The sequence below is a fragment of the Heloderma suspectum genome, chromosome 10 (assembly GCF_057233095.1).
Source record: "Heloderma suspectum isolate Gila_16-S chromosome 10, 16-S_ref, whole genome shotgun sequence".
Classification (NCBI taxonomy): domain Eukaryota; kingdom Metazoa; phylum Chordata; class Lepidosauria; order Squamata; family Helodermatidae; genus Heloderma; species Heloderma suspectum.
In genome coordinates, this window is record NC_139467.1 from 600,150 (window position 1) to 622,454 (window position 22,305).

At 46.5% G+C, this 22,305-nt stretch overlaps 1 protein-coding gene across 4 annotated transcripts in view; it reads right to left on the minus strand.

The window, feature by feature from the left end:
• Positions 1 to 8,139: 8,139 nt before the first annotated feature.
• The window catches only part of LOC146337379 (leucine-rich repeat and fibronectin type III domain-containing protein 1-like protein), a 120,881-nt gene continuing 106,715 nt past the window's right edge, over positions 8,140 to 22,305 (minus strand). For all 4 annotated transcript variants that reach the window (XM_084814501.1, XM_084814500.1, XM_084814502.1 and 1 more), the window contains 2 exons: positions 17,301 to 18,695; positions 8,140 to 8,812 (listed from right to left, as the gene is read on the minus strand). In XM_084814501.1, coding sequence (XP_084670627.1) covers positions 8,317 to 8,812; positions 17,301 to 18,676 — 1,872 coding nt within the window. In that variant the 5' untranslated portion in view covers positions 18,677 to 18,695 and the 3' untranslated portion in view covers positions 8,140 to 8,316. The remainder of the gene's footprint in view (positions 8,813 to 17,300; positions 18,696 to 22,305) is intronic.

The window sequence follows — 22,305 nt, forward strand, 5'->3', positions numbered from 1 at the left end:
GTCCTCCATGATTTCTCAAAGAGAATAGACAGCGGTTCTGAGAGTTCTTCTGCCAGTTCCTTTCTTACTCTAGGATGCAGTTCATCTGGCCCTGGAGATTTGAACTCATTCAAAGTAATGAGGTGTTCCTTGACCATATGCCTATCGATCTCAACCTGGAATCCTGCCCCTTCAGCCTGTACTTCGCCTTTGCCAGGGGGGTCATAGACCCTCTTTTGAGAGAAGACTGAGCCAAAGTAGGAATTGAGCACCTCTGCCTTTTTTTTGTCCTCTGTTATCGTTTTGCCATCCTTATTTAATAGCTGAACCACCATTTCTTTCCTCTGCCTTTTACTATGCACGTAGCTGAAGAAAGCCTTTTTGTTGTTTTTAGCATCCCTCGGTAACCTCAGTTCATTCTCAGCTTTAGCCTTCCTGACGCCATCCCTGCAATTCTGTGCTATCTGCCTGTACTCTTCCTTTGTTACTTGGCCTTCTTTCCACTTCCTATATGTGTCCTTTTTTGTTTTCAGGTCATCCCTAAGCTTTTTGTGAAGTCACATTGGCTTCTTCTGTTGTCTTCCACCTTTTCTTCTTGTTGGAATTGTTTGTGATTGTGCCCTGAGAATTTCCTTTTTTAAAAGCTCCCACCCATCTCGGACTCCTTTTCTCGTTAGCGTCGCTTGCCATGGGACCTTACTGATCATTGTTCTGAGTTTATGAAAATCAGCTTTCCTAAAATCCAGGGTACGCGTTTGACTACACTCAGCTTTTGCTTCCCTTAGAACCAAGAACTCAAGTACAACATGGTCACTTTCCCCCAGAGTTCCTGTAATTGCTACTTTATGCACTAAGTCATCTCTGTTGGTTAGGATCAAGTCAAGGATAGCCGATCCTCTAGTTCCTTCCTCTACTTTCTGTAGGAGGAAGTTATCCGCCACACAAGTCAGGAATTTCCTGGAGGGGCCATGTTTTGCAGAATTTGTCTCCCAACAAATATCAGGGAAATTGAAGTCCCCCATTACTACTACAATACTTAGCAATACTTTTAGTTTTTTATATTCAAGTAATGTGCAGGAGGAAGTTAAAGGGAGAGTTAACAATTTTTAGTATGGTTTAGATTAGCTTTGAACTGCAAGTAGTATGCTAGAAGCTCAAGTCGTTTTCTCACTAGCTACATTTATAGTGCCAGCTTTGTCAACTGTGATTCTCTTGATTAATCTAATATTTTTGTTATATTCTCTTTCTCTGAAATAACAAAGTTGCTAACACTCATATATGCACCATGCTACTTTCTTTAATTTTGTGGTTTTCTTAAATAAAGCATAGAATAGATTTCAATGTATTGACACAATTTGTCTGTGGTGATATTTGCCTGTTTGGACTTAGCTTGGTTACCCACTAGGGTGTTTAGAACCCATTTGATGTAGGTTCTGAAGTTAAACAGGACCAAATTAATAGCAGGAAGCTCTGTTGAATTCCTAATAGAACTAGAAGTGCAGATCCATGAAGAGGAATATTGGCAAGACAGGCCTGTTGGGTTCCTCATGATGAGGGGCAGATGACTCAGGGATGGCCCTGCCACTGAGATGCAGCTTTTATGGCCTGGAAGAGGTGACAATGTCTATGAGAAGCTCAAAACATAACTTGCAGCAGTCTTGCAGCACTCTTGGCTTTCAATGTACTAAACCAGGGGCCAATCTACATGGCCGATTTAATGCGGTGGTAGAGCACATTGGGGTGGTTTGCAACAGAAGACGCTGTTGCTAATCCACCGCCATCCCATAGCATCGGTCCCGAAAATGCACATTTTGGGAAAGCCCTTTTACTGAGGTCTTCTTAAATGCTTCAGCTTTGGGGTGGTATAGAAATGAATTGAATAAATAAATAAATATGCGGCCCTGGAGCTGTTCCGCAGCAGTGTGCTCCGCCCCACTCCCCACATTAAATCCTGGATGTGCCTCTGTGACCTGCAAGTGATGTGGTCAAGGGTTGGGGCGGCCCCCCTTTCCCTCTTTTTCCCCATTGGCAGCAGGGCTGCATTCACAGTGAGCAGCCTCCTTTCCCCACTCACAATAGAAGCAGCCCTGCTTCATTCACAATAGCAGAGCGGCCCACTCACATGTAGCACACAATAAAGAACACGCAGAGCTGAAGGAGATGGGGCAGCCAGCAGCAGGAGCTTGCAGCTGCGGTATTTTACAGTCGCGTTAGTGTGATACACCTAAAACTTTGCAGTGGTGCGATACTCCTACAATGAGGGAATACCCAAAAGGGAAGGAGAAAGGGTGGCCAGTACAGCCAGGGAGCTGGGAACAAACCTGCCCAATCATGGAATCACGCTGGGTCACCCCTTCAGAGCAACACAGCAGTTTGCGGTTTTCCATTCACAGATAGCTGCTGCTGATTCATTCATGTCTCTCCGTCAAAATAGTCCTGTGTGTGTCATTTTCCTGTGTGTTTGTGAGGAGGAGGTGTAGTTCGGGGTGGGAAAGTGGAGGCAGCAGCAGTAGCCACCACTGCTGACTCCAGACTGCTAACAGAGGGAGGCCATTCCAGCCCTTTCCCTCTGTGCAGGACCAAAGGGCCTCCTGTCTGCCCACCCGTCCGTCTGTCCCCAGGCTTCAGTATTCCTGGTTCACAGTCAGTGGATATGGGGTGGGGGCATCACTCATCCCTTCCATTGAACTTCCCTGAGCAGTAGAGCACAGAGAGGGGTGGCACAGGCCTTCTACTGGCCTCCTACATAGCTGAGCAGCATCTAGGGCTGATGACGTTCACTCCTACTCACCCATCCAACTGCAAAGAAAGGCAGAATTGAAGCGCAGTTTGACCTGTGAAAAGTGCGTTTTAAGGTAGTGTTTACTCTGCATTTTTTGCTTCGTGTGCCTGGGATAGACCAAAAGCAATTTCGTGAGAATTCGGATAATACCAGACGTGCTTTTCATTCCATTTCCATGTAGGCTCCCGGCAGAATTGGGCAACTTGTGGCCCTCTAGAAGTTGGACTGCAACTCCCATCAGCAACTCCCATCAGCATTTGACTGAAAGAACTGGGCATGTTTAGCCTTGAGAAGAGAAGACTGAGGGGAGATATGATAGCGCTCTTCAAGTACTTGAAAGGTTGTCACAGAGAGGAAGGCCAGGCTCTCTTCTCAATCATCCCAGAGTGCAGGACACGGAAGAATGGGCTCAAGTTACCAGAAGCCAGATTCCGGCTGAACGTCAGGAAAAACGTCCTGACTGCTAGAGTAATACTACAATGGAACGAATGACCTAGGGAAGCGGTGGGCTCTCCCACACTGGAGGCGTTCAAGACGAGGCTGAACAGCCATCTGTCAGGGATACTCTGACTTGGATTCCTGCATTGAGCAGGGGGTTGGACTCGATGGCCATGTAGGCCCCTTCCAACCCTACTATTCTATGAGTCTATGGTGAGGGATGATGGGAGTTGTAGTACAACATCTGGAGGACCACAAGTTGCTCACCCCTGTATTAAAGAAACAATACAGCATTTTAGATCATTTTAACTGAAACATTTTAAAAGGAGCCTTCACCACTATGACACTTATGGAAATCCTGAAGCTACAACTGACCACTCTATTGTGGGGGTTTAAGGGAGGGGGGTCTTGTTTCCATCTACACTAAATGTATATATTTCCTGAACAAACATGCATACTAAATAGTTGTCCCTAACAATTAAGATGTGTTGCTTTGCAGCTCAACAGGGTCTTTATGTAACATGAGGTGGCAGGGGAGAGAAGGACCTTTGTGGCTTAGTGGTAGAGCACCTACTTTGCATGCAAAAGGTTCCAAGTTCAGTCCCCGACAGCATCTCCAGGTAGGGCAGGGAAAGGCTCCTGGAGAGCTCCAACCACTAGGCAATAATGCACATTTTGGCTTCAGTTGCCCTTCTTAGTGCACCTAAAATTAATATCTGGCTTTATTAATATAAAGGCTGTCATGTTTCTCTTTTTTACTGCTCTCTGCCTACGCAGGAACCTGTTTGGCCCAAGGCAAGAGACAGAACCAGGTATCAGCCACCCTTTCTCTTCAGAAATAGGGATCAGCGGTGCTTTGTCCCAGAATCTGCAGTGTAATCTGATACTTGAAGGACCCTGCAGTGGCTAATGCTTTGACTCTACGATCTCCATCTTGAGACCAGATCTAAAATTCAGGCCTTGTGGGCACCAACATGGCCTAATGTTTTGACTTTTTCTTGTGCTTCCCAATCCCCTGCTTTTTGTACCATCTGTCCTGAAGAGAGTTCTGCCCTAATAAAGGTATTGCCCAACTTTGGGTTTGGGATATTTTTCCCCAGAGGAAGTATCTATCAAATTGGGCTTGAAGTATCTAGAAGCATTACTGAGTAAAATACATTTCTGTATTTTACATAAAGGGAGGCGGTGGGCTCTCCCACACTGGAGGTGTTCAAGGTGAGGCTGGACAGCCATCTGTCAGGGATGCTCTGACCTGGATTCCTGCATCGAGCAGGGGGTTGGACTCGATGGCTTTGTAGGTCCCTTCCAACTCTACTATTCTATGATTCTATGTATATCCTGCGATTCCTCCAAGGAGGAATTCCAGCTCCTTTGGAACCAGCAGGAACATCCGGAACACCAGGGAAGAGTGTAGACATCAACAACCCCCCCCCCACACACACACACACACACTGCTGTTGAGAGCTATGCCAGAGTATGAGTGGTGGCGGTGGGGCTTTGAGAGAGATCTCCTGCTGCTGGCTGCAAGAAGTGTGGTTGCTATTTTTTGTATTTGACACTTCTGAGGACTGGGGTGTGGGTTACATTACTTATGAATAACTGACTGTGTTGAAAAATTTTAGTGTATTTAAATCTGCCTTATGTATTATTGATAAATAATATCAAGTAATGTTGTGTTTTATTGATTGATATTGCCTGTTTTGTAATGGATTAAAAATCTTATAATGTCAGCATTATTGAAATGAATTGTGTATTTGGACTGTTATACTCGGAAATAAATTGGTACTAAATTGTTTATTGCAATGATGTATGGATATGCATTATTGTTTTTGTATTGCTGTTCTTGTGCTGTGAGCTGTTTGGGGCACATCTATGTAGAAAGTGTTGTACAAACTAAAGTGATAGTGTTATTACATGGTAATTCCTCTCTTCTCCCCATTTTTATCTTCACAGTAAGCCTGTGAGGTAGGTTACACTAGGAGACAGTGAAAGGCCCAAGCTCTCTTATGGTCTGCTTGCATCTCCTTTGTGCAAGCTTGTGCGCCCTTTTGTTCTCCTCACTTGGGCAAGACTTCCATTTTCTGAAGGAAGCTCTCTTTTCTCTAATAGCTCCCTTAACTCTGCTGATGACCTTTTGGACTTGGTGCTACTTTTCCTCGCCTGTGGTATATACTCTAGCTGAGTTTCTGTTATTGTGGTTTTGAGTAACTTCCAAGCATTTTGAAGGGACTTAACCTTCTTGATTCCCCCTTTCTACTTCCTTTTTACCAGTTCCCCCATTTTAGAGAAGTTTCCTCTTTTGAAGTCAAATGTGACTGTGTTGGACTTCCTTGGCAATTTCCCACTTTACACGCGCGCGTGCACACACACACACACACATACACACATTTTCTGATAGTACTGTGGTCACTGTTTCCAATTGGTTCAGCAATACTCACATCTCGTACTAGATCCTGGACAGCACCACTTAGGATTAAATCCAGGGTCACGTCTCCTCTGGTTGGTTCCATGACCAACTGTTCTAGGGCACAATTATTTGGGGCATCAAGAAATTTAACCTCTTTGCCATGACTAGCACATTCATTTATCCAGTTGGTGTGGGGGTAATTGAGGTCACCCATTATTACAACACTTCCTCGTTTGGAGGCCTCCCTGATTTTATTTTCCATCGCAAGCTCACCCTGAGTGTTCTGGTCTGAGGGATGACAGCACATCCCTAGTAGATATCATGTCCCATAACCCCAAGAGATCTTGGGGTTGTGGTGGACAGCTTAATGAAAATGTCACCCCAGTGAGTGGCTGCTGTGAAAAAGGCAAATTCCATGTTAGGTATAATTAGAAAAACAATAGAAAATAAAACTCTGAAGATCACACTGCCCTTATATGAAGCTATGGTGTGACCATACTTGGAATACTGTATACAGTTCTGGTCACCGCACCTCAAAAAAAGGATACTGTGGAGTTGGAAAAAGTGGGGAAATTGGCAACTGTACTGATCTAGGAGCTGGAACTACTCTACTGTGAGCAAAGGTTACAACATCCAGGACTGTTTAGCTTAGAGAAAAGGCAAGTGAGGGGAGACATGATAGAGGTGTACAAAATTATGCATGGTGTGGAGAAAGTGGATAAGGAGACATTTTTCTCCCACTCTTATAATACTAGAACCTGGGGTCATCCCATGAAGCTGATTGGTGGGAGCTTCAGAACAGATAAAGGGATGGATTTCTTCACACAGTACAGAGTTAAACTATGGAATTCACTTCCGCGAGATGTAGTGATGGCCACCAATTTGGATGGCTTTAAAAGGGAATTGGACAAAGCCCAATGGAGGAGAAGGCCACCAATGGCTACTAGTCCTGATGGGTATATGCGACCTCCAGGATCAGAGGCATTATGCCTATGCACACCAGTTGCTGGGGAACATAGGCAGGTGGGTGCTGTTGCCCTCATGTCCTGCTTGTGGGTTTCCATGAACAGCTGGTTGGACACTGTGTGAACAGAATGCTGGACTAGATGGACCTTGGCTTGATCCAGCATGGCTTTCTTATGTTCTTAGTACCAAATAACTTTTGGAATCTGGTACTGTCACCCACAGCACTTCTGTGGAAGAGCCTGCACCTTTTAGGTTTTCTAGTCTGTTTGACACTATGCCTTCTTTGACATACGGATCAACAGCTCCGCCAGTGCACCCTTCCCTGTCCTTCCTATGGAGTCTTTGGATATAGAGATGACCGTATTCCACTGGTTCTCTCTGTTCCATCAAGCTTCTGTAATGCTCACTATATGCAGGTTCTCCTTTAAAACCAGGCACTCCAATTCTCCCATTTTGGCTTGGAGGTTTCTAGTATTAGCAAAGAAACACCTATACATCGTGTCCCCTCCCCAGGTGTCTCTGGCGTGTGTATTTTTGGCTATGGCACATAGGCCTCTTTGACTGGCTATCATGTTTCACCATATGCTCATGGCTATTTCTTCCTTGACTCCATTTCAGCAATCAGAAAAATTGTCACCTTCATCCCTTAGGGATGATTTAACCTGAATCAGATGCTTCCCAGCTCCTCTCAGCTTTCCTCCAGGGTTCAGTTTAAACCTGCTCTGCCACCTTTTGTACGTTAAGCGTCAGCAGTCTGGTTCCATTCAAATGGAGCTTGTCCCTCTTGCACAGTCTGGGCTTGTGCCAAAATGTTCCCCAGGGCCTAACAAATCTGAATCCCTCCTCTCTACACCACCATCTCATCCACACATAGAAACTCCTCAGCTTCACCTGTCTAGCTGGCCCTGTGTGTGTGTGGAACAGATAGCATTTCAGAGAAAGCCACCTTGGTGGTCCTGAATTTCAACCTAGGAACCTAAATTTGGTTTCCAGGACCTCACAACCAAATTTCCCCACATTGTTAGTACCAACATGGACCACAACCACTGACTCCACCCTAGCCCTATCTACAAAGCCATCTAGATGGCTCATGATAGCTGCAACCTTTGCACCTGACAGGCAATTTGTCCTGCGGTCCGCATGCGCATCACAGATCCAGATGATGACTACGAATACCCAGGAACAGCAAGTCAGGGGTGTGGGCTGACTGCCAGCGGGGGCTCCTGCTGTACCATTCATATTGTTGTCCTGTCTCCCCATTTGGAGACAGTCCCCAAAGGTTGCCATTCAAGGGCCCCATCACCTCCTCTTTCATGCACAGACTAATTATTTTTACTCTTCTTTCCATTTCACTATGTCCTAAGCCTGTGCAGAGTGTCTGTCACTCACTGCTTGCCTGGAGCCAATTCTGCCTTCTGGTCAAAAATGGTCCTCCAATCTGGGTTAAAGGGACCACTGAGCCGGAGAGAACAGCCCTCTTCGGAGGACTGGTAGATTGCACCAAAGGCGGCTTTGTGAGCACCGATTCAGACTTGATTGCTAGTGTAGTATGTAAGAATGAATAGAAACCTTGCAAATCACACACTTTATATTTAATACAGTGCAACAAAAATAGTTAAGAATGCAAGAACTTTTACAGATTAAAAAAATAGTTTTTTAAACCATCTTATCTTAAAAATAGACAATAGTAGTGAAGCTTAAAATGCAACCACACAAGTTATTGTTTCGCACCACTTGCCTGCCCTCAGCATGGCTGCTGACGTCTCAAAGCTGCCATGTCTGCAGGCGCTGCTCGCTCAACCTCCAGATCGAGCACAGTTTTGTCTCTGTGAGGCCAGGCTGCACATTCCTGCTGCAGCCCCTCAGCCAGTCTGGGGCTGGAATGAGCCACAGAGCCACTTCGGCTGCCGTTGGTCTGAGAACAAACATTGCTCATTTTAGTGTTTTTGTGATGGTGGGTGTAAACTTTATATTTCATCAGGAGAATGAAAATGAAAACAAGAACTGAGGCCACAATGATGCCTCCGATGATGATGATCATTGTCCCACCGAGAAACTGGGCGTGGAGGGATTGGCACTGCCTGTACTCATCCTCTGTGGTGAACTGCACACATCCCACCACCATGGTTGCCGTCAGAGAGGTCACACCGTCGTCATAAACAGCGAGGACACAAAGGTCATAGTCACGCCCCGCAACCAGATCAGTCAGGAAGAAGGACTTGCTGACAGCTGGAATCATCCTGCAAAGGAACACAGAGTTAGTCCACAGCAGCAGAAGAACAAAGGACAATGCACAGATCTGTGAAGGGGAAAGGAACAAACAGGAGGGTAAAAGGGGAGACATGATAGAGGTCTATAAAATTATGCCTGATGTGGGGGATGTGGATAGGGAGACATTTTTCTCCCTCTCTCAAAACACTAGAACCCATTGGGGCAATCCTATGAAGCTGACTGGTGGGAGATTCAGGACGGATAAAAGGAAGGACTTCTTCACACAGCGCATAGTCAAACTCTGGCATTCGCTACCACAGGATGTAGTGATGGCCACCAATTTGGATGGCTTTGGAAGGGGGTTGGACAAATTCCTGGAGGAGAAGGCTATCGGTGGCTACTAGGCTTGAAGGCTCTATGCTCCCTCCAGTACAAGAGGCAGTGAGCCTATGTACACCAGGTGCTGGGGAGCATGGGTGGGAGGGTGCTGTTGCACTCACGCCCTGCTTGCGGGTTCCTGGTCGACAGCTGGTCGGCCCCTGTGTGAACAGCATGCTGGAGTAGATGGACCCTTGGTCTGATCCAGCACGGCTCTTCTTATTTTCTTATGTTAGGTGTCCTGGCAGAGGAACAAATAAGTGCTGGACATTTGGCTGGTGACCACAAGAGAACGTCATGATACACGTCTGAACTCTGCAGTGAAACAAAACTGCATAGAGCAATGCTCTCTGAGAGCCCTCAGGATCACTAGGCACATCCCCAGAGGGGCACAGGTGTGGCTCATCAGCCCTCCTGCTTCTCTCCATCATCTTTCCTTATCCATCAGCAGGCAGGAAAAAAAAGCTGTGTCTAAACCTGAGAAACATCAGCTGCCGCTCTTTTATCTTTGGGTGGAAAATGGGAGAAGTTCTTAGTGGCAATTTGCACAGCCCAAATTTACCCCAAGTGCCTCTCAGGACACCCAGGTGCTGCCAGAATCCCCTAAAATCAATATTTGCTCCATCGACTTGACTCTGTTGCAGCTGCAGCTGAAGACCGGGCAGAGAACCAGGGCTTTTGGCTGTACATCACATTAACAGTCCCTGGACATTTACCATAACATACATTATATAGGCGACATTTAGTAAAAATAAGGCACACCTAAATCCCATTGATTTAGGTGTGCTGGAGGAAAATTCTGAGAGTGCCTTGGACTGCAAGAAGATCAAACCAGTCCATACTCCAGGAAATCAAGCCAGACTGCTCACTTGAGGGCATGATATTAAAGGCAAAACTGAAGTACTTTGGCCACATCATGAGAAGACAGGACACCCTGGAGAAGATGCTGATGCTAGGGAAAGTGGAAGGCAAAAGGAAGAGGGGCTGACCAAGGGCAAGATGGATGGATGATATTCTGGAGGTGACGGACTCGACCTTGGGGGAGCTGGGGGTGGCAACAGCCGACAGGAAGCTCTGGCGTGGGCTGGTCCATGAAGTCACGAAGAGTCGGAAGCAACTGACCGAATAAACAACAACAACAAAAATCCAATTGAAATCAGCTAAATGACATCCCATGGTGAAATGCAAAGTCCCTTTCATTTTAATGGGTTTCAAGCATGAGTCCAGTTCCAGAGCCCTGGCACTCGTACTACATGATGCCTGCAGCTGAAAACACCTGTCTGTCATGCACACAGGTTACATGCATTGGCTGTTAACACTTGCTGAAAATATGATGTGGTTCTCCTGATTTCCTTCTGCATGACATGCCCTTGTGCAGCTTCAACTGGAGCTTCATCATTTGATACTTGCTGCTGCCGCTTTTTTATTTACTACTACACTTTTAGGCTGCCCGATAGTCACAATTCTCTGGGCAATGATCTTAAAGCTGTAATCTTTCTATGAAATTAACCAGCAGCAAAATTTTTGTTACACCAGCAGCAACAGCAATCAAAATGGGAAGTTCAAGTCCAAGAAAAGGAGTCCAAGATGGGTGGGAGCTTTTAAAAAAGGAAATTCTCAGGGCACAATTACAAACAATTCCAACAAGAAGAAAAGGTGGAAGACAACAGAAGAAGCCAATGTGGCTTCACAAAAAGCTTAGAGATGGCCTGAAAACAAAAAAGGACACATATAGGAAGCGGAAAGAAGGCCAAGTAACAAAGGAGGAGTACAGGCAGATAGCACAGAACTGCAGGGATGGCGTCAGGAAGGCTAAAGCTGAGAACGAGCTGAGGTTACCGAGGGATGCTAAAAACAACAAAAAGGCTTTCTTCAGCTACGTGCATAGTAAAAGGCAGAGGAAAGAAATGGTGGTTCAGCTATTAAATAAGGATGGCAAAACGATAACTGATGACAAAGAAAAGGCAGAGGTGCTCAATTCCTACTTTGGCTCAGTCTTCTCTCAAAAGAGGGTCTATGACCCCCCTGGCAAAGGTGAAGTACAGGCTGAAGGGGCAGGATTCCAGCTTGAGATCGACAGGCATATGGTCAAGGAACACCTAATGACTTTGAATGAGTTCAAATCTCCAGGGCCAGATGAACTGCATCCTAGAGTAAGAAAGGAATGGGCAGAAGAACTCTCAGAACCGCTGTCTATTCTCTTTGAGAAATCATGGAGGACGGGGGAAGTGCCAGATGACTGGAGGAGGGCTAATGTTGTCCCTATCTTCAGAAAGGGTAAAAAGGAGGAACCTGGGAACTACAGACCAGTCAGTCTGACATCAATCCCTGGGAAAATTCTGGAGCAGAGGATAAAGCAATCCATCTGGAAGCACCTTGAAAACAACGCCATGATTACTCGAAGCCAACATGGATTTGTCAAGAACAAATCCTGCCAGACGAATCTGATCTCATCTTTTGATCAAGTAACCTTCCTTGTAGACCGTGGGAATGCTGTAGACATCATATACCTCGACTTCAGCAAAGCTTTCAACAAAGTGCCCCATGATCTCCTGATGAGCAGGAGGCCTGCAGAGATGTCTTTACTTATTCATTACGATGCTTCTAAACTGCTTAATATAGTAAAATCCCTAGGCACTTTGCATTAAAATGTAAATATAACAAGATTTAAATAAATAAAAAATATTAAAAACAGTTAACATTTAAAAGCACATAAAGATTGTAGAGGTGATGGAGAGTGGGTGGCACCAACAGGAGAACTATTCCTCGCCCCTTCACACTCTATGAAGCACAACACGAAGCGTTCTTGGACAGAATGGGGGAACTACAGCAGCAAACGGAAGACCAGAAGCTTGAAGAGCAACAGCAAGATGAGGCAGTGGGAAATGCTGAGGTGAAGAAAAATGGAGTAGAGGATACTCCTTGGAAAAGGGTGACAGTTAGGAGGAGAACAACTAGCCGCCAGTCTGCACCAGTGGAAACAGTGGAGCTGTGGAACCGATTCCAGGTACTTGCGGATGAGACTGGAGGACAGCCTGGAGAGGAAGATTCACAGGGGAACCTACATGAGAGTGAGCAAGAGGCTGAAGGTCAGTCAAACAGAGGCAATGAAACCCAGGCCTACAACAAGAAGAGAAGAGTGGTAGTAGTGGGAGACTCCTTGCTGTGTGGGATCGAGACCCAAGTATGTCACGAAGACCCATGGACTCACCAGGTATGTTGTCTCCCGGGAGGACGGATTAGAGACGTGACTGAAAGTTTGCCTGCACTCATTAAGCCCACTGACAGGTATCCCTTTCTTCTCACCCATGTGGGAACAAATGATACTGCCAAGCGGAGCTACGAAGAGATCACGTCAGACTTTCAAGTTTTGGGAAGGAAACTCAAGAACTTTGGGGCCCAGATAGTTTTCTCATCCATCCTTCCAGTAGTGAGAAGAGGGATAGAAAGGCAAAGACAAATACTCCGGGTGAACGACTGGCTACGAAGGTGGTGCCGACGAGAGAGATTTGGATTCTGGGACCACGGGCTATACTTCCTGGAAGATGGGCTGTTGGCAAGGGACGGGTTGCACCTCACAAAGGATGGGAAGAATGTGTTTGGCCACAGCATGAAGAACTTCTTCAGGAGGGCTTTAAACTGAATCCTACGGGGAAGGGAGATGTAATGGTGGGGGTAACAATGGACGTAGGCTCATGCACCGCAATGGAGAGAACAGCTCTGATAGCGCCCAATAATATTCTTCAGACACATGTAGGAAGAAAGCCAGACTATGAAGCACATGGTCTTCGATGTCTATATACTAATGCCCAGAGTATGGGAAACAAACAGAATGAATTTGAACTGTTAATACAGGAGGGAAATTATGACTTCATAGGTATAACTGAGACTTGGTGGGATGACTCTTATGACTGGAATACAGCAATTGAAGGCTATAACTTGTTCAAAAAGAACAGGAGGAACAGAAAGGGAGGTGGGGTTGCATTGTATGTGAAAAATACATATCTCTGCACAGAAATACAGGAGGAGGAGCTTGGTAGCCCCATCGAGAGCATCTGGATCAAAATCAATGGAGCAAAGAATAAAAGGAACCTGGTAGTCGGAGTCTACTACCGGCCACCCAATCAAAGAGAAGACAAGGATGAAACTTTTGAAAAGCAAATAGCCAATGTTTTAAGGAAGCATGATGTAGTAGTAATGGGGGACTTCAATTTCCCCGATATTTGTTGGGAGACAAATTCTGCAAAACATGGCCCCTCCAGGAAATTCCTGACTTGTGTGGTGGATAACTTCCTCCTACAGAAAGTAGAGGAAGAAACTAGAGGATCGGCTATCCTTGACTTGATACTAACCAACAGAGATGACTTAGTGCATAAAGTAGCAGTTACAGGAACTCTGGGGGAAAGCGACCATGTTGTACTTGAGTTCTTGGTTCTAAGGGAAGCAAAAGCCGAGTGTAGCCAAAGGCGTACCCTGGATTTTAGGAAAGCTGATTTTCATAAACTCAGAACAATGATCAGTATGGTCCCATGCAAGCGACGCTAACGAGAAAAGGAGTCCAAGATGGGTGGGAGCTTTTAGAAAAGGAAATTCTCAGGGCACAATTACAAACAATTCCAACAAGAAGAAAAGGTGGAAGACAACAGAAGAAGCCAATGTGGCTTCACAAAAACCATAGAGATGGCCTGAAAACAAAAAAGGACACATATAGGAAGTGGAAAGAAGGCCAAGTAACAAAGGAGGAGTACAGGCAGGTAGCACAGAATTGCAGGGATGGCGTCAGGAAGGCTAAAGCTGAGAATGAACTGAGGTTACCGAGGGATGCTAAAAACAACAAAAAGGCTTTCTTCAGCTATGTGCATAGTAAAAGGCAGAGGAAAGAAATGGTGGTTCAGCTATTAAATAAGGATGGCAAAACGATAACTGATGACAAAGAAAAGGCAGAGGTGCTCAATTCCTACTTTGGCTCAGTCTTCTCTCAAAAGAGGGTCTATGACCCCCCTGGCAAAGGCGAAGTACAGGCTGAAGGGGCAGGATTGCAGCTTGAAATCAATAGGCATACGGTCAAGGAACACCTAATTAATTTGAATGAGTTCAAATCTCCAGGGCCAGATGAACTGCATCCTAGAGTAAGAAAGGAACTGGCAGAAGAACTCTCAGAACCGCTGTCTATTCTCTTTGAGAAATCATGGAGGATGGGGGAAGTGCCAGATGACTGGAGGAGGGCTAATGTTGTCCCTATCTTCAAAAAGGGTAAAAAGGAGGAACCTGGGAACTACAGACCAGTCAGTCTGACATCAATCCCTGGGAAAGTTCTGGAGCAGATGATAAAGCAATCCATCTGGAAGCACCTTGACAACAATGCCGTGATTACTCGAAGCCAACATGGATTTGTCAAAAACAAGTCCTGCCAGATGAATCTGATCTCATTTTTTGATCAAGTAACCTCCCTTGTGGACCGTGGGAATGCTGTAGACATCATATACCTCGACTTCAGCAAAGCTTTCGACAAAGTGCCCCATGATCTCCTGATGAGCAAACTAGCTCAAAGTGGGCTAGATGAAACAACCATCCGGTGGATCCACAGTTGGCTACAGAATCGGGCTCAAAGAGTGCTTCTCAATGGGACCTTCTCTGACTGGGGAGAGGTAACGAGTGGGGTACCGCAGGGCTCGGTCCTGGGCCCAGTGCTCTTCAACATTTTTATGAATGACTTGGTGGACGAGGTGCAGGGAATGCTGATAAAATTTGCAGATGACACCAAATTGGGCAGGATAGCTAATACTTTGGAAGACAGAAACAAAATTCAAAGTGATATGCATAGACTGGAGCGCTGGGCAGAAAACAACAGAATGACATTTCATAGGGATAAATGCCAAGTTCTGCACCTAGGAAAAAGAAACCAGATGCACAGTTACGAGATGGGGGATACATAGCTCAACCACACTACAAGCGAGAAGGATCTTGGAATTGTTGTCGATCACAAGCTGAATATGAGCCAACCATGTGATGTGGCTGCAAAAAAGGCAAATGCTCTTTTGGGCTGCATTAATAGAAGCATAGCTTCCAAATCCTGGGAAGTACTAGTTCCCCTCTACTCAGCACTGGTTAGGCCTCATCTGGAGTACTGTGTCCAGTTCTGGGCACCACATTTTAAGAAGGATGCAGACAAACTGGAGAGGGTTCAGAGGAGGGCAACAAAGATGATCAGGGGACTAGAAACAAAGCCCTATGAAGAGAGACTGAAAGAACTGGGCATGTTTAGCCTGGAGAAGAGAAGACTGAGGGGAGATAGGATAGTGCTCTTCAAGTACTTGAAAGGTTGTCACAGGGAGGAAGGCCAAGCTCTCTTCTCAATCATCCCAGACTGCAGGACACGGAATAATGGGCTCAAGTTACAGGAAGCCAGATTCCGGCTGAACATCAGGAAAAACATCCTGACTGTGAGAGCAATACGACAATGGGACCCATGGCCTAGGGAGGTAGTGGGCTCTCCCACACTGGCGGCGTTCAAGACGAGGCTGGACAGCCATCTGTCAGGGATGCTCTGACTTGGATTCCTGCATTGAGCAGGGGGCTGGACTCGATGGCCTTGTAGGCCCCTTCCAACCCTACTATTCTATGATTCTACAACTCTCTCTCTTCTATACATACTATGAGCACACACACACACAGACACCTGGCAGGAATTCATGATATTTTCTCCTTGAAGGAGCAGAGGTTTTCAGGGAGAAAACTACTCAGGCAGGAGACAAGATCTGCTCAACCACTGAAACAGGATTAGCACCATCATTCCTTCTAACTGTAAACTGCGGTGGTTGAGTGCCTATTAATTATGGAAGTCAACTGGTGCTGTCCAAAAATAAGGGAGTGGGTATTCCCTTGATACATTTAAGTATAGATATTTGTGAACCAGGGGCGCAATTCCCCTTGCTGGCTGGGGAATGCTGGGAGTAGTGGGACTTTTTTCTGTCTAAACATGCATAGGATTATGCCCTTAATAATTAAACAGCAATTGTTGTGTTTGAGCCCTAAGAGTTTATAAGGTCCTGGAGGTAGGGAGGGTGGGAGCCATGGCCCGTCCAGGGAAGACAAGGGAAGAGACACCTTCTTCCCTCCCGCACCCCTCGCCACTCTCCACTGGAGAGCAGTAACGTGCTCTGCCCTTGAGCGCAAGACAGCACAGCACAGGGAGGTTCCAGGAGGGTGGGAAAGAGAAGACATTCCCTTTCTCCTTCCCTGCTCTGACCCCTCCCCAGTGCAAGCCCCAAGTGGCCCTGCAAGGTTCCTGTCCCAGATGGTTGGAGCCCTGACCAGACGTGCTCCCATATGGAGGCCTTCTAGTATGGACCACCAAAAGGCCTTGTGCAAGCTTTCCGTCTTTTCTTCCTTAACAGATCTTTTTCGGGGAAGAGAAAAGATAGAAGAAGAGGTGAGAAAACATGGAAGGCTACAAATGGGAGACAATGACAGCTGTACACCCCCCACCCCCATCCTCCTAGGAAATTCCATGAAAGAGGCAGAGCAGTTCCACCATGGAAGCCTCACCTGGAAGTACCCAGGCGCACTCTCCTCAGGCTGGGGAGGCGGCATTCTCCCTCCCTAGCGTTGTGAACCAAGGGGCTGACAAGTCAGGGCCATGTGAGATGTCACATTAGTTGCATGAAATACAACTAGCCACCACAGGACTGCAGCAGGTCCTGGTCCCTATGAAAACTGCCCCACCTGAAGTGGCTATGCGGCTCAGGAGAGAAGCTCCTACAGGCACCAACTCCTTCCCGGGGCTAATTTAAAATGTGCACATTAATTGCTTTCAAGTAATTTCCATCATGCCTAGTTTGGCCCTCAATTAAAATACCCCATTTTTAACACAACTCTAAAAAAGGCAAAGTGCAAGTTTAAGGAATATGCTTTTGCTTGCACCCCTGCACAGGTCCTCCCTTTTATTGGGAAACAGCCCTTGTGGCGCATGCTCCTTGTTATGGACACGAAGGTTTCTCCACGTCTTCTACTTCAGTGACATCAACCACGCAACGAGAGCACTTGCTTGTACTCCTCTCCAGTATAAAGGCCTGTTTCCTCCCGTTGCCACCATTTTAAAAGATCTAGTGTAAGCCAAAGTGAGAGCAGTATGCTTACCTGTACACAAGTATGTCATCAGCAGAGCTGTTGTACTGGATCTGGAACATTCGTATTCCTGGGACGTGGTGCTGGGAAGGCCACTGGATGAGAGCAGAGGAGGACGTCAGCTCTGCAACTGCCACCGTCTGCTCTTGGTGAGATTTGGTCTCATTGGGGAAGCTTGACTTGGCTGAAATCAGGATGTCCGAGGGGCCCGGCTCTGCTTCCTTGTCACAGTTTGTGCTGTTTGCAAGGTGAGGGTATGGACTGACCATGAGTTCAACTGGCGCAGTGGACTCTCCTGCAGCATTGGATGCGATGCATGTAAATGTGCCCTTTTCCTCTGCAGAAGTCACCAAAATATCCAGAGTCCCATTCTCATAGGAAATTGTTCGGGAAGTGTTGGAGACCAGCTTCCCCTCAGGTGAAATCCAGCGGACATATGGCTCTGGATCACCCACAGCTTTACACTTCAAGGAAATGCCCTGTCCTTCCATGACAACCTGCTTTGGGGTCCTGTGTGTAATCATGGGAGGCTCACAGATAAACTCCTCCTCTCGAATGGACCAGAAGTACTTACCCATCAGCTCTGGTGGAGAGGCACAGGTCTCCAAGTCGTCTTCACGGGTCAGACGCCGCAGCCACACAAGTTCACAGTTGCAGTGCAGGGGGTTCCCTCCAAAGCTCAGCACCAGGGAGGACAAGGGGGACCCCTTTGGCTTGGCATAGACAGGGATGCGGGAGAAAAGAGGGTCGGGGGGTATCTTTTTCAATTTGTTGGAGGTCATGTCCAGTCGGGCTAATTTGTGAAGGTTGGAGAAGATTCCTTCAGGGACAAAATCAATGAGGTTATGATCCAAGCTGATGGTGTTGGCATTTGAGAGCCTCCCAATAGTTTCCCAAGGAATATTAACAAGATTATTGTAGGATAGATCCAGATCCTCAATTGTGTCAATGAAATCATCCAAAGACCCAGGTGAAATATAGTGTAATTGGTTGTTACTGAGAATTAAGTGGCGAAGATTGATTAATCCTTTGAAGTGATCCTCATTGACATAGGTGAGTCTATTACTATCCAGATGTAATGCGTGAAGGCCTTTGAGATCAAAAAACGCATAAGGCATAATCTGACTGATTGTATTTCGGGACAGCGTCAAGTGAATCAGGTTCGTCATGTTGGCAAAATCCTTCCGCCGCAGGGTGGTGATAAAATTGTCCATCAGCCGAAGCTCGGCCGTTCGCTGGTCAATGCTGGGGGGAACAAAGAGCAGCCCAGTTTTGGTGCAGAGAATTGTGAAGGAGGGCGACAGGGTCTGGCACACGCAACGCGTCGGACACATTGTGGCCTCCACAGCAGTGCTCATAACCAGTAGGCAGAGGACCAGCCTTTCCATGGTAAAGTAAATGGGACACCTGCAAGAGAAGGGGAAAGGAGAAAGGAGGCCATCAGAAGGCCAGGAGAGACATAAGCCTCTCCGGTGAAAGGACAAGCAACACAACAGAAGGCACCGCAAGCAAGGCTTGCCTGGGCATCGGCTTGGTTATTCCTGCCATTTCAGATACAGACTAGAATCATAGAATGGGGTTGGAAGGGGCCTATAAGACCATCGAGTCCAACCCCAATACGTTGGCTGTTTGTTGTTTGTGGATTCTGTACGAGCAGAGGAAAAGCCAGGCAGTGTGGCATTCTTCATTCAGCATAGGGCTTGAAGTAGGATGGGATCTTCTTTGCAGGAGGACATCAGGGCATCTAGATTAGCCATCCCACTTACTTCTTTCTCCCCCATCTGCTGCAGCCACTTGCAACTCACCGGAAGGCAAGGTGAGCCCCCACACTCAAGAGGAGGATTGGGGAGCAGAGAAGTGAATGCATGCCCCCCCGTCACCCGCTTGCAGCTTGCCCACACTGATGCCACCCTGAAAAGAGAATGAGGCCCCACATGCAGCTGGTCTCAGAGCTGAGCCAGCGCCTGGCTTCTTCCCTCTTAGACTGAAGGTGCTCAGCAACCAGGAGTGGGAAAGGCAGGTGCTGCGCTGGCCCAGCCAATGTCCCGCAGTGGCTGCGTCACCTTCCGAGTCACCTCGGGGTGAGGCAGAGGAGGAGGGCAAGTGGCAGCAAGCAGAAGCTGCCAGCCAGACCAGAGGCAGCGTGGCAGTGAGCAGCAGCCTTTCAGACTCTCGAAACCCCGCAGAGGCGTGCAGAGCTGGGCCCCAGCATGCCTGCCCACCTGAGCCTCCCACTGTGGACACCGTGCTCCTCCTCTGACTGGGCTGTGCGGTGGCCCCAGCGCTTCCTTAGGTCAATGCTGCCGCCACTCTTCCTGCACCTCCCTTGCAGTGAGTGAGGGATGCACCCCAGTAGAGCCGCAGGAGAGCCTTCCTCAGCTGCACTGCTCTGGGACAAGCCCGAGCCTCAGACTGCATGGCTCATGTCAGCTGAAGAAGCTCAGTTTGAGCGGGAGGACTGGAGTCAGTCACACTTTCCTTGCACAGCCCTCTGCCTCTTTACGCAGAAGTCATTCCCAATGAACTCAGTGGGACTAAGTCTCTAGTGAGTGACTTCAGGATTTATATTTTAGGAGTGCAGCTTGCATATTTTCTGGTAATTGATTTTTATGGTACTGCAAAAAAGAAGTGAAAGGTTGTTTACAGAGATGACACTTAAATTAATTTTAAATTGCTTTTTGTTTTTTGCATGCCTACATCTGTAAAATCAGCATGTAAAATTGAATGGGGAAAGGACACTGAGCAGAGTGTGCATTTGATTTAAGAAATGGTTCTTTTAAACTTCCTGTCACGCATCGAATGTGGAGATAGCACAGATATTTTTTCTCATATAGTCTACCCCATTCCAAGAGCTTAGGGTAGATAGCAGTGTTAAAATCATAGAACCCCAACATGTCAAAACTAAGTCAAAAGTTAAATGGTCTTTTCCACTTTTACTTCGGAGGAAGCTCCACTGAACACAGTGGGACTTCCAAGTAAATATGCCTCGGATTTTGCTACCTGGGGACATTCCTAGGCTGGGAAGGCCCTGCTATTAGGTAGAGGGAGGGGGCCGCCTCAAGCAGAGCAGATCCGGGTGCCATGAAAAGGGAGCGCGTGGATAGTTATTTCATGTATTACTGGAGTTTTGCTGCCAGGCAGGGGAAAGGTACTTGTGGGATTTTCTGCTTCTGGAGACAAAATAGTTTGGGCAGCCTAGGGTAGTAGCTGGGGTGGGGGGTGGGGATTTGCTGCAAAATGCCTCAGGCATCAAAATGTCCTGGCTCAGCTCTTGTCACCCTGAGAGCTTCAGCTGTAGGGCGACTCGCAAGCTGAATGACAAAATGAAAAATAAACAATGTGGCTGATTCCTGCACAGATGACACGTGGCTCCGATGATCCACATCATTCGCTTTAGCAATGGGTTTTCTCGTTCACAACATCTGGAAACATGCAAATGCTGCAGAAAAAGGTTACCTGAAGAACCTGGAACAGGATACTAACAGCCATAAAAATAGATAGCATGTGGGAAAATTACACGATGTGCTTATACAGCTTTGTCTTAAGACAAATGAACTGATAATAAGAAAACCAGGTTAATCCAGTTCTATTAATATATGCGTAGATTTCACAGCCAGCTTCATTGCATTAATCAAAATAGATTTCATATCCTTTCATGAATGAAAGCTGGTTCTGACAGTTTACCAACATTGTGCAACCCCTCTGTGCAATCATGGAGATTCATAATCTAATAATATAACATTATGCTACCTTATTATTAACCTTGTCACAATCAAGGACAAATTGTATCTAATCGTAATCATTCCCCTTAACCATGTGTTGTCTTACAATTATGATTTTTTTTAAAAATAAACTTTACAAATATTTAGTGCAGTACTTTAGTAGGCTGAATTGCAGTATTTACCATCGGCACCCTGATTCTCCCTAATGGCACTATATTTTAATCTGCAAAAGGACTAAATGACTCACTAGACTACAGTTCTGGGATCTGAGGTGGCAGTGACTGGCCAGGGAAGGCATCTTAGGGTTGTGGGAGACAGCTTGATGAAAACGTTGAGCCAGTGTGCAGTGGCCATGAAAAATGCAAACTCCACGTTGGGGGTTATTAGGAAAGGAATCAAGATAAAACTGCCAATACTGTAATGTCCTTATACAAATACAAACATATGGTGTGATCATGCTTGCAATACTGTGTACAGTTCTAGTCACCACATCTCAAAAATGGCTACTGCGGATCTGGAAAAGGTGCAGAAACAGGGAGGGTGGTGTAACTTTCCACAGATGAAGGGAAAGTTAGGTTTGGCAGGACATGATCAAAGTTCAAAGGATTATGAACGGTGCTGAAAAAGTTTGGTTTTGCTCCCTCTCACATCAGGGCGTCACCAGTGGGGTCATCCAAAGAAGCTGATGGGTGGGAGGTTCATGACAGTCGAAAGGAGGGCTGTTTCATGCAGCGCAGATTCCCTACCACGAGATGGCTACCAGATGGCTGCCAGGAAGGATGTATGGCTTTTGTGAAATCTGTTCCGTCTGTGTTTCAGGGATTGTCAGGTGCCTTTTATTCCATCATCTGCTCATTGACGGAATCAGAATTTTTCCAATTTCCCAAAATTGTGCAAATTCACACTTACATATATGCACAACCTACCCCCCCCAATGCACAAATCTACCCAAAATGCCCATTTTCAGCTGGTATTTTTTTAATTTTCTGTATTTTTCTACGACTAAATTTGCGTAAAATTCCAGAAAGTTAAAAAAAAAAAAAAAAAAAAAAAAAGGTCTGCGCCTGTTCCTGGAGATGTCTGATCTGGCCACGGTGACACATGCCTTAGTTATATCCCGTTTGGATTCCTGCAACACGCTCTACGTGGGGCTGCCTATGAAGAGTGTTCAGAAACTGCAGTTGGTTCAAAGAGCTACTGCCAGACTGTTGACTGGGGCTGGTTACAGGGAGCATACATACTCTTTTCCTGTGTTAAAACAGCTTCACTGGCTTCCAGTCTGTTTCCGGGCACAA